This window comes from Adiantum capillus-veneris, chromosome 24 (assembly GCF_014529385.1).
Source record: "Adiantum capillus-veneris isolate H3 chromosome 24, ASM1452938v2, whole genome shotgun sequence".
In the NCBI taxonomy this organism is placed as follows: Eukaryota; Viridiplantae; Streptophyta; class Polypodiopsida; order Polypodiales; family Pteridaceae; genus Adiantum; species Adiantum capillus-veneris.
In genome coordinates this window covers 11,913,524-11,931,631 of record NC_140954.1, presented here as the reverse complement: position 1 = coordinate 11,931,631, position 18,108 = coordinate 11,913,524, and the positions used below count along the sequence as shown (strand labels likewise).

Here is an 18,108-nt window from a genome sequence, read left to right as displayed (position 1 = left end):
TTCTGTTTCCAATCTTCTGGAAAGGCACCTTGGGAAAGGAACTGATAAATATCATACCATTCAGGATCCATTGATTCTTCTGTTTCTAGCTCAAATAAATCAGCATCCACTGGTTCATCTCTCAGAGGTGATTCTGAAAATCCTTCTGTACTTCTGGAAAGAAAGTCAGCTCCACAGTGGTTTCGTCCAGGCTTATGGAAAATTCTGAACTCAAATTCCATAAGGAACATCATCCATCTTATCAACCTGCCTTGAATAATGACTTTGTTAACAAAAATCAGAAGAGCTTGATGATCCACATAAAAATGGAATAACTTCCCCAATAGGTAATGCCTGAACTTTGTAGCGCTAAAAACCATTCCGAGGGCTTCTCTTTCAGTAGTCGTATAGCCTTGTTTAGCCTGACTGAATCTCCGACTAGCAAAATAGACCGGATAGTCTGTTCTGCCATCTGGCTGAGCCAATATTGCCCCCATTTCCAATCCGAAAGCATCAACGTGTACATGAAAAATAATGTCCCAGGTCGGCTGCTTGAGGATTGGTTTACTGGTAATGGCTTTTTTCAGATCTTGGAAACTCTCCTCACACTCAATAGTCCAATTGAACTTGCTGGTCTTCTTTGTAAGCTCATATAGTGGTACTGCTTGAGAAGAAAATTTGTGTACAAATCTTCTATAAAATTCACATACCCCAAAAAAGAACTCAACTCAGAAGCAGTTATGGGTGCTTTAGCTTGCTAGACACACTGTATTTTGTCATTGGCCATTTCTATTCCATTGTGGGAAACCACATGTCCTAGTAGCTGTCCCTTCCAAACCAGAAATACTAATTGAAACGGATTCAAGCAAATCCTTTTCTCTTGACAGCGTTTAAAAACCATCTCTAGGAATAGAAGGTGTTGTTCCTCAGCTGAATAAAGAGTGAATTCATCCATGAAAATGGCAAGGAACCGATGAAGAAATTCATTAAACATCTCCATCATACACCGCTGAAAAGTAGTTGGTGCATTGCATAGGCCAAAAGGCATCACCAAATACATGAATGCTCCCCACTCAATGATGAAAGTGGTCTTGGCCCTATCTTCCGGAGCAATCTGTAACTGGTTATAGCCGCTATAACCATCCATGAAACTATACATCTCATATCCTGCGATCTCATCAAGCAACATATCAGTAAAAGGTAAGGGAAATGGATCCTTAATGGTCTGGGCATTTAGTTTCCTATAGTCAACACAAACCCTTAATTTTCCATTCTTCTTAGGAATGACAACTATTGGAAATAATCAATCACTGCTTGCTACTTCCGTAATGAACCCAGCCTTGAGAAGACTATCAATCTCCTCCTTGACCTTCTTTGCATAGTTAGGGTTCATCCGGTATCTTTGTAGTCTGACTGGCCTAGCGTCCGGTTTTAGTGGTATTCGGTGCTGACATACTTCAGGATCTACTCCCTTCAAACCTGTATGTTCCCAGGAAAATACATCTCTATAGTTCTAGAACATTATCCGTGCCTTTTCCTTCATTATCCATTTCAGGTGCTTGTTGACTTTGATCATTCTAGGATTTTCCTCTGATCCCAGGTTCCATTCCTCTACTTCCTGATCATCTGGAAGAAACCAGTTGGGTCCTCCTCCTTTTCGTTTGGTCGACTCTTCAGCGTAGTCCCAAGAAGGCCCATTCATTTCTAAATTATTATTCTGATCAGGTGGATATTCTTTTGGACATGCTGATTCTTCCATTATATCAGTATCAGATGGGTCCTCCATTCTTCCAGTTAGCTGAACGGTTCTTTCCCCTATATTGACTTCAGTGAATTGGTCAAGGAATTGTTTCTTCTACTTGTCAGCTTGCTCTTTGTTTAGTAGGACTGCATTCAAATCAATTTCCGCCAAAGAAAAGATGTTCATTGCTGCCAACATTCTCTCAATTTTCTTAGCTCGATATTTCTAACACAACTCCTTTGGCCTCAGTTCCTTTTTCCAACTCCTAGTGTTGTTGGTCTGGATTTTGATTCTGCCACTAGCCCCTTCTATGGTTAAAGTCTGGTTTGCGTAGTCATGAACAACATGTGCTGTTCTTAACCATGGGCGGCGTGATAGCATTCCATATGCGCCCTGCACATCCAAAACTAGGAAACTAGTTTTGAATTTTTCCCTCCCCACTCTTATCTGCATGTTTTCAATCATGCCCGTTGCTTGTACGACTCGATGATCTGCCATTCTTACTTTGAATGGTGCTGGTTTCATGTTGGTGATACCCATTCTTTGCTAAAGATGGGTTCCCATTATATTGACTCCTGCTCCTCCATCCAGTATGACACTTGAGAGAGGTTCCCAGTGCTTCCTAACCTTGTAATCTACCTGAATAAGTGGAACTTCATCATCCCGAAGAGCCGTCAGTTCTACTATTCTGGAGTCTTCCTCAACCTTCCTACGCTGCCTGATAAAGTTGGCCACCTCAGGTAAGGCCTTTCTTATATCCTCCAGCTCTACAGTCAGCTTCTGGATTCTATCATAAATTTTCACCTGAATTTCCTCTTGCTCCTGCTCAGACTGATTGTCAGAGCTTGAAGAGCTAGTGTTCTCATACTGCCATTCTTCTTTAGCAGTACTTCCACTCTTTCCTTCCTCTTCCATCTCACCAGCTAGTCTATGTACAATAGCCAACATGGTCTCTGTCATGGCCGGTACTGACTGATCTTTATCAGTCGATTGGGCTGGTATCTTCTGAATGACTCTAGCCTCGGAACTTTTTGGCTGCTCTAGAAGCTTCTTAGCTAAATCCTCTGTGATTTTAGCTGCTAGTTCGCGCTGCTCTTGCCACTCATCTACCACCTTTTCCTTAACCTTGGCCTTCCAAACGTCCCTTTGTTGGGCCCACTTGCTGCTGTTGGAGTTGGCTGGTACTTCTGAAATTTCTGGAATCTCTTCAATGATCACTCCTTTTCTCCTGGTAACTACTCTGACTGGGACTGGCTCTGGTGCCTTAGCCTCAGTAGTAGTTGTTACCGGTGCATCTGGACATTGGGATGCAAAATGACCATACTTCCCACAGGTATAGCAATTCATGCTTCTAGTCTGGAAGTTGCCTCTTCCTCTTCCTCTTCCTCTGCCCATTCCTGGTTGGTATCCGCCTCGTCCTTGACCAGTACCACTGGTACCTGGTCCTTCTTCTTGGGCCACTTTGATTGGCTCTGTCTTCACTGGTTCAGTGTAGGCAACCACTGATAGATCCTTTCCTTTCTTAAAATGGTGAATTCCGATGCCACAATTATTCCATAGGTGACCGAAGGCCTTGCAGTAGGTACATTGTGGACATTCCATGGAGATATGGTCCTTGGATTTACATCTTGAACACCAAGTCTCCATCTTCCGGACCGGCTGTCTTGTGTGGCTAATCTCTGCAATCTGCCTAGCCATTTCTTCAATTTTCTTGGTCCATGATCCTTTCTTTGATTTTTCCTTTGTCCGCTCATTGGACTTGCTCTCGGAACTGCTGGACGTTGCACTGAAATCAGAAGCTTCAGTAGCCGAACTACTGCTACTGGTCCTTTGCTTCTTGTGGCTTTTTTCTTTCTTAGCCTGCTGTTCCAATTTTAATGCTCGCTGGACCAAGTCATTGAATTTCTTTGTAGGGGCTGGTACTTCCTGTTCTCTCAGCTTCTTGCTTCTCAACCCATTCAAAAACCATGCCCTTAATCTTTTCTCAGACTGTGGTTCTTGCAGTTGTCTGGTCAGTTCTTTGATCTTTTCTACATAGCTGCGGACTCACAAATTCCGCTGTTTGATCTGATCCAATTCATAGAGAATATCCTCATCTCCTCGATTGTCAGAATATTCCAACCTGAAGGCCTTAAGTAATTTATTATATGATCTCAATTGTCATGCAGGGTAATGGTAATACCATTTCCTTGCTGCTTCCTTCAAGGTTTGTGGAAAGTATTCCCCCCAATCATCTTCATCAATGTTTTTTAGTTCAGCATACTGCTCAAAAGCTTGTATGTGAACATCAGGATCATCCTTTTTTCCTCCTTTGAACATGGGAAAGGAAATCTTCAGGAAAGCGGAGTAATCATGTCGATTACTGCTAATTCCACCAGTTCGCTTCTTGGCTTCAGACTGACGCTTGGGAGCCTTCTTGCAGTTGTCAGTGTGAGCATCCCAATCAATCTCTGTCTCTGTCTCAGTCTCAGTATCCTCTCTGTTTTGTCTGCTAGAAGTTCGGTGACTTCCCTTTCTGCCTTTGATATGCTCATCATTCCTGCGAGACTGAGAACTCTTGGAACTCATTGCCTTTCGTGCTTCTGGTTCTGCCCGTCTGCGTCGAGAATGACTAGAATGCTGTGAGTCTTGCGCCTCATCAGCCTGACTATGCTCCTTCTGAGCCTAAGTGTCAGTCATTTTCTCTTTCTTGGGATCAGACTCTCTTCCTGACTCCTCAGGAATGGAGTCCACACGATTGGTAGATTTCCGGCCACGATTGGATTTTGGTGCCATTGCTGAAAACTTCAACTGGGAGAAGAGTCTTTCAGTCAACGAGCTTCAGCTCGTCCCACCATGATTGCCAAAATGGAATTGGAGCTGATCTCTTGAGACAACTAATTCCATTGTTGAAGGATTTCAGCTACTGAGAGTAGAAAGAGTTCAGACAGCAGACTAGACAGAAATCAGTGACTAGACTGAAATATGAATACTGAAATGAGAATCAAACTTAAAGACTGGAATAAATTTCAGACTCAAATTCAGAAGACTGTTGAGGAGTCAGTATCACTAGAATATATATATATCATGATTGAGATTACAGTGAATATGATTACAGAGAGAGAAAGTGTAGCCGATGATACTGCCACTGATGCTTGAGTGCAATTATAGCCCAAAGCGCTAATACAAGTGATAACAATTGCCAACCCGATATCAAACTAATGGGCCCTATTTATATGCTTTGGGTTTACCGTAGTAATTACTTTAGTAATTACTAAGTGATTCACTGTCCATCTTCTAAGAACACGTTCCCACATGGTGACGTGTCAGTCGTCCACAAAATCACATGGTTTAAAAAATTTGAAGATTTGGAATTTGCATGGTCTCAAGATCACACTTGGATGTAAAAGGTGTGCTTGTTGCCTATACCCTAGTACTTAATTGGTTCCAAGTGAAGGCATAAATGGAATAAGTTAGCGTGATCCAAAGACCATAGTACTTTATTATCGGCCCAAATTTGTTTTTCCTAAGGCCATGCTTGAAGGTGCTTTATCACAAGATTGTGCATAAATCCAAAATTTATCCCTAGGGGGTTTACCTTCTAGGTATGTAGGTGTACCATGTGTGATTGATAGTTTGGTTTATAACATTTCATGTCAAGTGCATAACTTCACTTACATCAGGGGTATGTAGATTCAACTTTCAAAAAGAGTTATAGGTTTATGAAGAAAAAGGGATAGTTTTAATTCAATCCACAAAATGAGTAAAGGGGTTTTTTAATCAGGCTTTGATCGCATGTGATTTCGGATTGTAAACTACGCCCTCGAAGATTTGGGCTCGATCTTAAGATTCTCCTAAGATCATTCTAGTACTGTTAGTCCCAAGATCTTGCATGAATGCTTGAGATTAAGGCATGTATGGAGGCTTCACCCATAATTATACTTGTACTCTTGTTCTCCCAAGATCTTGATAGGATGTTAGGTCCCATGACCATGCTTGATTTCAACAAATGTGATTCCTCCTAAGATCATACTTCCATCTTCAATTGTAACCTCCTCTAAGACCCTGATATAATGCTTGGGCCCTGAACTATACTCATATTTTTTGTCCTAGGACTATGCTTTATCCCAAAATAGATCTCACAAAGTCATTCTTGGTGATTGATCATGATTGGGTAGTGCCTTAGGATATGTAAAATAGCTAGTGATGAAACTTAGAATCCTTGGAACAAGGATGGTTCCAAGAGCATGCTTGAATGGAAAATGTATGCTTTCTCCCTCTACGATGGTACAATGCTTGGTCCTAAGACCATGCATGAATGCTAAGCGTGGGCATGGTGGGTCCCAATACCTTTTTTATAATATCATACTAGATACTTGGTGTAACGGTTATCCTTGGATGCTTCATCCCATGACCATGCTTGAATTTACAAATCTGCATGCTCCCAAGGCCGTGCTTAAATGCTCACCCATAAGTCCAATATGAGATCATTGGTCACATGCCCATGCTTGAATGCAAAAAAAATTCATGGTCCCATGACAATGGTTGAATCCACAAACCTTGCATGGTCCCTTGGCCATGCTTGGATGCTCGTTCCCAAGACCATGCTATGATGCTTGGTCCTAGGACCACTCAAAGTCTTGGTCGTAAGACTTTGAAAATTTTCATGCTTTGTCGTAGGACTAGTCTTTCTATGGAGACAATCATCTTGAGAGCATGCTTTCTCTTAGATAAATGCTCACAAAGTCCATGCCTCATTTGAGTCCTAGGACCACATGGGGTGTCCACTATATGTAAAACTTGTATATTTAGTGCATTTGAGGGTTGTTATGAAAAGCTCTTGTATACAAGACTAGTATAGTCCACCCTTTTGCTATTCAACCTATTGAATTTTCTAAATGAATGTATCTTTTTGAAAGAAAACATAAAGAATTGGAGCAAGGATGGTACCAAAGACATGTTTGAATGCTAAAATGCTTCTTGCTCCCCTTACCATTCTACAAATTCCTGAATGTCCCTAGTCCATGCAGGAGTGCAAATAATGACCATGGTTGGTCCCAAGTACTTAGTTCCAAGGACATGGCTATATGCTCTATCCAAAGAAAATTCTTGGATGCTTCATTCTATAACCATAGGCTTGGATTCACAACCAGTATGGTACTCTTGGTCCCTTGAGCATGCTTGAATGCACATGTTCTACATTGTGCTATAAACATGCTTTGATGCTTTGATGGTAGGATGTTTTTAGTATTCCTAGAGAAGAGCACAATTGAAAATTGTACTTCTGGTGATATTTTTTTTTCTTGCTCGTCTCTTTAGTTGCTTTTCAAAACAATTCAATAGGGTTTTTATTGTATAGACACACATATGATGATTGCTATGCTTATTCAAATTTTGTGAAAAATTAAAAGTTGGCCAAACCTTGATTGTGCCACATTTCATGGATACACTAAGGACCTTTCATACTTAGAATAGTTCTCAAGTGATTTGAAGTGATATTGTCATGTGGCTATCTTTATCCTAAATGGGATGCATGCATAGGCCATTCACGAATACATCATCTTTTCTTTTTCATGAATACAAGCACACCAAATATGGAAGTGTTGCCCATCATATTGGCGTCCAAGTGTTGGTATTGTTATTGGTAGGATATTCTCTCTAATAGACATGGGAGAGTATGTTGAATACCATGATGAGATTATCACAATAATATGAAAGGAGACCAATGCTTTCTATTTCAATCTTATGATAGTGGAATATTGTTTCGGTACAAGCGTTCAATAAACCCATCCTCAAAGAGATTGGGTTGGATGTATATTTTTGTGTTTATCAACACAACCTTTTCGTATATCTTTATTAACATTGTTTATCAATGCCACTTATTCAACAGAGCTATCAGTCTCTTTGAAAATCCTTGGTTGCATGTCCATCATTAGAGAGAGAGAGAGAGAGAGAGAGAGAGAGAACTCCTAAAACAAACGAGATATTCGCACAATATGTAAAATGCACCAGTTCCAAATTTCCCTTAATGCGAAACTTTTCCCATTTTAGTCTTACTAGAAAAAAATAGCTTTTAATTCTCAAAATATCATGGACGTGGCAATTGATCACAGTTGTCAGTCAAGGACTCCCTTGTTAACGTTTTTCAAATGAAAGCATCCTTGGATTAAACTATGTTGACATCCATGCCAAAGGGAGTTTGACATTTCATACAGCACACAAATTACAGGCTGAAAAAAAGGACAAATATGATCAAGAAGATTCACTTGTATTATAAGATTGAGAGAAGAAATTTAGACATTTCAATCATATATGGATCTTAAATATAGCACAACTGCTTATATTCATTTAGGGTAAGCAAGCATAGACATGTATTTGGAGGAGTTCAGAGGCCAATGGTGTATAAGCATACAACCTCTACATGCGGTGAAATAGAATTATGTGTCCCAAAGGAAAGTCTTCTTACTGATTGGATCAGTTAAGCATGAAGGTATTTCAAGAAATACTCCTCTTACTCGATGGAGAGGCAGGTCAGAGTTGCAGGGTACGAAAAGAAAGTTGGCATTCGCTCCCAGATAAGGGCAGGCTGTATGCGCAAGCAAGGGACTCATGCGTGCAGAATATGGGTATCGAGCCCCTGCACTGACTCATGTGCTGGAGAAGTCAAGGTTGAAGTCAGGAGCGTCGTAGGCCGCGTGATCCAGCTGCATGGTCACAAACAACAAGAGGGTGGACATGGAGTGAAGAGCCAAAGGATACAGCGCCGCCCACGTGAGCTGGCGAACGAGCAGAGATAAGGCAAGCGGAAGTAGCACCATCATCACCGCCACACCCAATATGGAGGAACCGCATCTCATGTTCGCCATTGAAGCACAGCGCAACTACGTAGATTATTCTCGCCTTCAAATTTGCCCGTATATAGCTAGCACCCCCCGCAGCCATGGTCCCCCGTGTCTTCGGCCCGGCCTTCTCATCGTAATGCCTTTTCAATGCTTGGCCCTTCTTTTCAAGCTCTCCTCTCTCCTCTACATTCTAAGACTATGAGGTTCAAGTGTCTTCTTGTTGGCTTTCAAGCCTTAGTGTGAAGAAAGGAGTCAAGCATTCAATGTGACTTGTTCACGCGTTGAAACTTTCTTTGATATTTTAGTTTCTAAAAGATTCCTTTCACTTAAAAGCTTCGTGTGGATTCTAATGTTATAACAAAATAGCACACGTTAGCGCCCTTTTTTTTTAGGATTTGAATAAAATTATCTAAAAACAAATCTTTAAAACTCTCTTTGAGGATATTTTTTGAACTACTTGTAGTATTTATAAAAACTGTCTGGTCGAATTTTTGAGCTTATCAAGACAAAGAAACAGACTAGCAGATTTTGCTACATTGCAAAACTACACACATTAAAAACTCATGTTTTTCTCAGAACAGTCATTAACTATTAAAATGAGTTCCTAAAAAATCCCCAAATGCATCATTTATAATCTCATTTGTATATTTGCTTTGTCAACAAAATTTTGGATGACAAAATTTCAAAATAGAAGTGAATTTATATAACTTATGTAAGATTGAATCCCCAAAAAACATGTATTGGATTGTTTTTAACCTATAGAATCATTTTAAATCATATTTTTGTATTAAAACCACATAGATTATTTGATATGAGCTTTCAAAGACCATAAAATTCATCTTTGTCATTCTGCAAATTACAGTTTTCTAAATTATGTTTTTAGTAGGCATAGAAATAAGGCATTGAAGATAATTTTTTATTTTTCAAGTGTTATTTCCTATTAGAAATGACTCATTAACATGAGAAGTACATTTTGTTTGAGAAGTTATAGGCCTTTTAGTGCATTTTTTAAAGAAGAGCTTAAATTATTGGTGAGATTTTAAACTGATAACTTTTCATGATTATCTTCTTTTAGTTCTATCAAAAAACCTAAAGTTTTTGTGAAAAATAGGACACTTGAAATGTCCAATTACAACGCTGATCCTAATAGAATGCTAGTGTGACCCTTCACCTTGTTGAGTTGGAAAACAAGGCCATGAACTTGTCACTTGGTTGGCCTAATAATTTTCCTTGAAACGAGGCGGGGGATTAAGCCACTCATAATAATCCAACCATCGATCAGAGTTAATCTAACCTTGATTGATACTTGAGGTCTTTAGGGATAACTATTCATAACCAGGGCCTTTAAGGCTTGTCAAGAATTTTCTTGTCTTTTTTTAATCGCATGTGTTAATTGTTGAGTGCATGAGAAGATTATCGTGGATGATGATGGAGATTGTAGTTGACATGGTTGACACTATGATGGAGATTGCAATAAACATGATCGAGGTATGAGAGACAAATAGCACACGACATAGAGGATGAACATAAAAGGGATCATAGCCATGGGACTGGTGATCAACGCACTAATAGATAGTATGATTATTACACAGATAGATACACTAGGTAGTGATGGTGATGATGAGATGCTGAGCGTAGAGACAAGAGGGAGGGATCGAGACGATAGAAACCGTAGCTCATTAAAAGTTATCAACCAGAGCTATTTAATATTTACCAATGTAAGGTTTCATGTATCATTGCTGATCCAAAGTATGTTGTGCAGATATATCTACACTTGATTTTGCCTCTATTTTTAGTCACAATTGTTTTTTTGTGTTTAACATTTTTAAGGGACTTTCAAAAATCACGTCGTTTATAAATGGAATAAGTGTTATTTAAGTCCTTAATCATCTTATTTTATGGAATTTAAGTCACTTGAGTGAATGCTATGCAATAACTCTTGCTCTTCCCTCTTTGTACCTTCCTTTTTCTTCCAATTTTGTTAAATCCTAACCAAAACTACATTCCTATGGCCACTCTATGCAAAGCACTTCTTGTATAGATGGGGAAAACTTATCAAGTGGAACTTGGATAAACCACCCAAGAAGGAGGGGACTTTTAAAATCACAAAAAAACCATTCTTGAGAGTTCCATAAGGCATGTTGTTAGCGTGTCATCGCGACGAACGTCTGTAGCATTACTCTTTTGTACTAACATAATGTCAATATGCGAGGAAGCGACTCGGGATGCGGCACAGAGACTTAATGAGAGTGTCAATCTCACCAAAGTGAACTCAGGGGCTACTCGTTCTACGACAAAAGAAAATCAACCACTTCCTAGTCAGACAACCACTCCCAATCTCACCACTCTAGGTCATCACGCCTTTACGGCATCCAAACAAATCCACAATGCCACTAAACTTAAGGAGAGGTATCCTAACACTTAAGGGCTCAATCCTACCAAGTTCTGTCACCATCTGGGAAGGTACATAAATCATGATCCACCACAAAAAATGTGCAGAAAACTGAAACAGAAGACTTGGAAAGGTCGTCCTTAAGCATAGAAACACTTATCCATGGTCAAAACATCAAAAAATAACCATTTTAATCTCCAAATCAATGCATTTAGCTCACAAAAAATGCATCGAGAACCACAGTAGAATTGGAAATGATCACACTTAGATTGTAGAGGAAGAGACAAGGAACACAATGTGCTATTCGGAAACAAATAATGATTACCAATTCAGGAGAAAAGAAGATTACAAGTTGTATTAGTAAGAGGCCTCCACAATGCATGTTTTTTATTCTTCAAGCTAATGATAAAAATCTCCTCAAAACTAAGGGTTTTGACTTTAAAAGTTAAGGGGGCTTTCCCACTACCATTCGGCCTCTTACAAGGGTGTAGACTCAGAGAAGTAAAGAGGGTATTGTCTAATTACATCACGGTTACAACTCATCCTAAGCTAAATTACATGGCTTTCTCCGAAACAATAGAGTGTTTACTAGGCTTGATGTGCATACGTCTATATATGCCTGTATCCACCAAACAATTCCCCCTTCCTATTCATTGCATGTCCTCGTGCAAGCTGTTTCTGAGCGCGTCTACTGCCTTCTTTCGAGCGTTGCAGTGAGATTTTTGAATTTCTGAGCTCTTGCTTCAATCTCGACTTTGGTGGCCAGCTCTTTGTAGGGATTATTACTAAGGGTATTTTGGTAGGCGATGTGGCGGGCTGGCAGGTCTTTTGTCATTGGGTTGAATATGGAAGAGTCCACTTAGAAGCGGCCTGTCATGAAAGCCTCTTCAAAGGTCTGCACGTAATGAGAGGGCAGAAACATGACTCTTGCGTACAATCCCATGATGACATTCCTGCTTGGGATTTCTATCTCCATTGTCCAGCAAATGCCCCGCGTATCTTCAAAAAAAACTTGCCAGGGATGCTCTGCTGCTTCGATATCACGGAAAGCTATAATGCATGTGATGAGCATTTTGGAAATCTTTACAAGCATCTGACAGGCGAGATCTAGGATCTCCTTCATCGTGTTGATTACCCCTTTTAGATTTTGACTCATGTACTGCTCGGATGGTGGGTTGTTATTGAGAGGCTTGTAATTACCGGATAGTTTAACACTACCGGTCTTTTGCCACTGCCAAATATAAAAACTATCCCAAGATTGTCGTCTATTGATGGGATAGTAAGTGGGGTCGATCCTGAGATGCTGGGGAGCGTTCCTGTAATAGGTTTCATCAGTTGGTCAGTGATCAAACCATTTTTTTTGCGAGAGGGGTTCATTGTCTATGCTCGCCTGAATCTGAAGGGCCGTAATAAGAACCTCTCTGTAGTCCCCTCTGCTGTTTGGTTCAAGTTCGGTAAGCATTTTTTTCTTCCATAATTTAACTTCTTGTCGCATCAATGGCAGTGCGATCATCTCGTGCCCATGATTCTTTACTAATTCATCTAGAGTGATCATGAGGAGGGCAACCAATTCCAGCACCTTTAGTTCATATTGCATATAAGCCTTTTGTGTGAAGGGTCCTTTACTTCTGAGATCCAGTGCTGAATTTCATCCCTTGTTGAGTTCGAAGTGGATGTCGTGGCTGGATCAGCAGATTCTTGCGTGCCTTTTCCAATGCTGATAGTGGGAACCTCTATTTGATGAGCTTCAAACGTGGATTGTTTAAATCCTCCTCCCTGCTCAAACTCCCCTAGGGCCTGCTGATATTTTGGCTGATGTGCTCTCAGAGCTACTAAATCCCCTCTTGTCTCAGCCAATTGCCTTTTTAACTCATCGATTTCCTCATCCTTGGCCTATTGTAGGGCCCTATGATCTGCGGTCATGATCTGTATGTAATATTTCTCTTGTTTGAGGGCTTCTTTCAACTCTTTGATTTCGTGACTCAAGGAGGTAGATCCTACAGTCGTTGTTGAGGAGGAGGGGGTCTCTTGTATGGCCAGGAGGCTGAGTCAGAGATCTGCTAACCACCGCATAATGAGCCTTGTAGCTTCTCATTTTGTTCTCTTTATGTGGTTAGCTCCTCCTCAAGACGTTGCTGCTCAATCTGCAATGCGGAATTTGCCTCGTTAAATTGTTGCACTTCCTTGTAATAGTAGGCTTCATTCTCCTGTTCTATCTACAACTCCGATTGTGCCTGGAGTTGTGCCTTCTTTAGTGCTCAATTTGTCTCTTTAGCTGCAAGGATTCTGCTACTGTTTTAGATGCTTCCTTCTTGTTATCTTCTAACTCGAGCTCTCTTAGATTGTAAAGAGACCTTTGACATTGGAACTGTAGCTTGATCTTCTCTAAGTGAGCATCAATGTCAAAGGATTTAACTATCTCCGCTCCTTCCTCCATGGCCGCTTATGAGCATGGCGATCTTGGCCTATGATGGCCTTTTTGGCCCTAATCCGATTGTTCAGGCATCTCAGCTTGCTTTTTCTCTTTGTTTCAAATCTTTTAGAGCAGCAGAGGTTGTGGAGGGCTTTGTTTGTGCAAACTCTTTTTCTTGATCCGTTTTGTGTTCCGTCTGCTTTTCCTCCGCTCCTTGTTCTGGCAGCCACTAGTCTTATGTGTCGTGTTGTTCCTCTCCTTGTGAGTGACTTTCCTCTTTTTTGCTTTGACTAGATCTGTCAGATGATTTGAGATCATTGACGCGTGGCTTCTTTGATTCTTCTCTTTTCCTTTGCTCAATCTTTTGCTTGAGTTCATTCTAAATACACTGCCGCACGACGCTGGCAATCTCCCGTTTGTCTACAGTTTCCTGCCTCTTTTGTTGCTTGATCCTTTCTAAAGCCTCTGTTTGCCTGCGTAGCAGCGGAATATTCTCGGCTTCATCCTCTTCTTGCTCATCATCCGCTTCTGTTCCTTGGGTTTGTTTTTTATCTTGATTTTATTGGTGGAGCCTTTCCTTCAATGCCTGAGCTTCTTCCATTGTTCTCCTGGAATGTGTAATGGGAATAGCCTCTGTCATATGCATAGATTTCTTTTGCAAGCATGTATATCCAAGTGTGTATGGACTGTCCTGATCCTCCTTCGAAGACTGGTACTCTGAAGAAGTGTCTCTTAGGTGGGACCCTTCTTCCTGGCTACTCCGAGCATCTGACTCGTGTCTTCTCGCTGTCAGAATCCTTTAACGTTGCTCTTTGCCTCGTCTATTTGACTTCTGGTTTTGACCTTGTAGAAGGTCCTGCCCCACTGCTCTTACAACTCTTTTAGATCTGTGGATCAGATATATCTTCGCTTCTACAGGTGGTAGATCCTCCATCATCCCCAGTGCCTGATAGGCTATACGTGTGAGCATTGGTCCCCCGTTCATGTAGGCTTTACTTCTTTGACTCCCCTTCAGGTTTGCTTCCACAACAGTGTTAAGAAGATAATTGCCAAAGTCGTAATTGAACACCTTGCCTTCAGCCAAGCCCATTGCCATTACCACAGCCACATGCAACAAAGGTTCGGTATATCTAGGTGGCTTATGCACCTTAAAATGTTGTGATATAAGGCGCATTGGCAGTTCAGTTTCTGAGTAGAACAGGTCTTGATACATCAGCTTGTGACCTTGTTGCTTCAAAAAGGCTTTATCATTGTCTATTGCCTTCGTCTTATGCAATAGATTGTGCGTCCCTTGCGGAAGGTGGAGGGCTTCATTGATAATATCCACTGTGATCTTTACCTTGACGACTGCCCATGCTTGTCTGTTAGAGTTGCTTCTCTATTGTACTCAATTGAACTTATGAGCTCGTGAGCTCGTCTAAAGTTTGTTCCCCAAGGAGACAGTCGTAAGAAGTTGTCTAGCTATAGGCACCTGCCCCCCCTGCTTGCACTTCTGGTTTTTGGTGCAAAGTCCACATTTCCTGTGGAAATATTGTGGCCTTTACAATTTCTTTGTCTGTTGCTTGAAACCTTCTGATGACGATGTTCGCCGGAATAGCTTCAAGTACCTGTTCGGTGATGTGAGATTTCTCATTTGATGAGATATCGGTTATCTCATAGGGTGCCACATTCCACTCCCTTTGTGCTTTTCTTTGAGGCATCTTGTTGCCAATTTTAGCATGTGAAAATAGGTTTTAGCCATTGATCAAAATTTTCGAAAAGTGTAAACTTGACCATAGAATGAAAAATGAGCATAACTTTGTCAAAACTACTCCAGATTTGACCAAATTTCACTAGTACATCTGGGATTAATACAGACACAAGATTGTAATGTAACAGATGAATTTTGGGAAAAAGGAACATGGATCGTGATCCATGTTGGGATGCATTTGGAAATTCTAACTTTGGGAAGTTATTCCTAGGCATACGGGGATGCTACTGAACAGTTTTCTCTGGATTTAGGGTTGAAGGTACATGGATTGTGATCCATGTTGGCCAACATTTTGGAAATCTTATGATACTATCTGGTAGGGTTCATCTAGATTATGCCTTGGTCCAAAAAGTTTGGGATTTGGATCAATGGTTTGACACTTGGGGTAAATTTTGGAAACCATTTACAGATTAAGAGATTTTGGCATTTTGAAGTGGATTTTGGGATTCAAGTGGTTTGAAAATCCATGGCTTGGCTTTCTTAAACGTACTAAATCAGATGGCAAGGTTTTTGCTTATAATGGGAAAAAAGGTACATGGATCGCGATCCATGTTGGACAAAATTTTGATACAGTTCTTGTGCACATTTGTTCCCATAGGTTTTCCTAGTACACTGCTGAAATGTTTTCAACTTTGGACATGTTTTTCCTTAGTTTGCCCCATATTTTAGTTTATGGCCATGTTTTTTCCGTTTTGACCATATCCGTTTCAGGCAACCATTTTTTGGACTCATATTTTGCTTGAGATCTATCATTGTTTTGATTTCTGATGATTTAGGTCTGTAGTTCATAGCTTTACCTGGTTCCTTGGCAAATTCCACCAGACACATTAAGAAAAATTTGGACTCACAAAGGGGCCCTTTAAGGAGTTTGACTTTACCTCTCTCTACCAAAACAGGTGCGTGGATAAATTTTTGCAAACAAACTCCAACGTTGGCGGAGGTTTGACAATTAGAATATCCTCTTCAAGCTCTATCTACTGATATATAGCACGCCATGAGATTCTTCATATTTTAGAAGATTCTTTTTTTATTCACTTAGATTCCGTTAGAGTTGTCACATTATAGGTGAATCAAAAAAAAGAATCTTCTAAAATATGAGGAATCTCATGGCGTGCTATATATCAGTAGATAGAGCTTGAAGAGGACATTCTAACTATCAAACCTCCGCCAACTTTGGAGTTTGTTTTTAAAAATTTATCCATGCGTCCATTTTGGTAGAGAGAGGTAAAGTCAAACTCCTTAAAGGGCCCCTTTGTGAGTCCAAATTTTGCCTAATGTTGAATTCTTTTGAGAAGACAAAGTGAATCCTCCAATTTTCACCATTTTCAAGTAAACCTTTGCTTAGTTTTGATCCTACCACCATCCTTAGGTTACAATTGCTTGTTGATAAGGCTGCAAGGAGAGTGTGAAGTCCGCCAATTGACTTTAGCAGTGATTTGAAAATTTGTCAGGACTCTTATCTTTAGCCATTCTTCATAGGTGTTGCTGGCATCCCAGCATCTGCCCTCTCCCGAGCTTTTCTCTGGGACTCCACCTTTCTTCCAGTAAAGACCATTTTCATACTGAAAGTAGAAACCCACGAGGGTTTGATGATCTTTCGAGCACTTTTTGTGATCATTTTGCAACACTAGTACTATTTGTACATTGTCCAGCTAGTGAGCCACTTTTATCCTGATTTTGGCAAAAAGGGGCATGGATCGTGATCCATGTTGGGATGCATTTTGAAAATCTAGTCATAGAAGTTTGTTCCTGGCCCTCTATTGTTGCTCCTATATAAATTTCCATGATTTTAGGGTTTGGGGAACATGGATCGCGATCCATGTTCCACCACTTTTTTCTATTGTTTTTACCTTGGCTAATTATGTCAGCTAACTGGGGTTTACTGGTGAAACCTTTCTGGTTTTTGATGGGTTTTGGACTTTCCCATTGGCCCTGTTAGTTTACCGATTTTGTGACCTTGTACTGCTTTGATTTGTTGTTTTGGCACTGTTGATGCAGTATGGAACACACACACACACACACACACACACATGCTCTTGCAAGGTTAATGATCATACCTGTCAAATATGGTGTAGTAAGATCCACCAAGGTGGTCGCAGTGGGAAGAAGCAACTCCGGAAACTCTATGCTCCTGTGGCTCTCTCTCTCTCTCTGGATGCAAATGAGCTTATGTTTCCCCATTTGACTATATGTTCCCAATCTACCCTTCATGCCACATTTATACTTACCTCCATTGATCATCATTCTTGTTGTTCATATCACCTGCGATTCGAACCGTTTGTTGTTTTGACACTCGGTTTACAAATGGCGTTCGATCTACAGTTTTGATCCTTCAAAAGTTGGCTCAAAATTCATCTTGTGTTGAATCTTTCCATATTTGCCATGTTCAAAGTCCTCGCTTTGAAGTTTCACTGTTTTCTTTCAAAAGTCAATTCTGAGTTTCCTGGCTTAACTTATCAATCTTTTGTTGATTATCTGTCTTTTTTGTTTTTTTGTAAAAGTAAATTATTTACAATGATTATTAGTCGGCCAAAAATTAGCCAAAATTGGTGTCCCCTTCCTTATATACATACTGTTATTTTGGTATTAGATGGTGACTGTATGGCTCATGATTATGCCAACTAAGAGTTTGTCAGGCTTTGAAAAACTTGTTGTTTGTTTTTCAAAGAAAAAGAAAGGAAAGGAAAAGAAAAGAAAAGAAGTAAGAGGATAATAATATTATATACAAATGATAATCCTGCCACATTTCCCTCCTTCCTAGAGTGAGTCGTCCCCCACGAACATGTGTCAAAGTGCTTGGAAATAAATTGCGTGTCTATGCATAGCCGTATAGTGTGGCTCTATGATGCTGATGGAGGATATTTATGGGGAAACAAAATGTTGTGCAAGAGAGAGGTGCTGAACAATATGTTTAGTGGCTATTGATGGCGAGGTTCCCTGTAAGTTGCATGGTCCGAACAATAGTAATTGAAGAAGACGTGCTCTGTGTTTGACTGTGACCGGCAAATGTTT

The 18,108-nt window shown here is 40.4% G+C and overlaps 1 protein-coding gene across 1 annotated transcript; it reads right to left on the bottom strand.

Annotated features, from left to right (window-relative positions):
• Positions 1-8,023: 8,023 nt before the first annotated feature.
• Positions 8,024-8,627, bottom strand: LOC147425955 (uncharacterized). Its single transcript, XM_086499244.1, has one exon. It carries the CDS (start codon positions 8,563-8,565, stop codon positions 8,347-8,349), a length of 219 nt encoding a protein of 72 aa, XP_086355370.1. The 5' UTR covers positions 8,566-8,627; the 3' UTR covers positions 8,024-8,346.
• Positions 8,628-18,108: the final 9,481 nt, after the last annotated feature.

Coding starts and splice junctions, on each gene's coding strand:
- LOC147425955 (XM_086499244.1), bottom strand. CDS start 8,565: ATGGCGAACATGAGATGCGGTTCCTCCATATTGGGTGTGGCGGTGATG.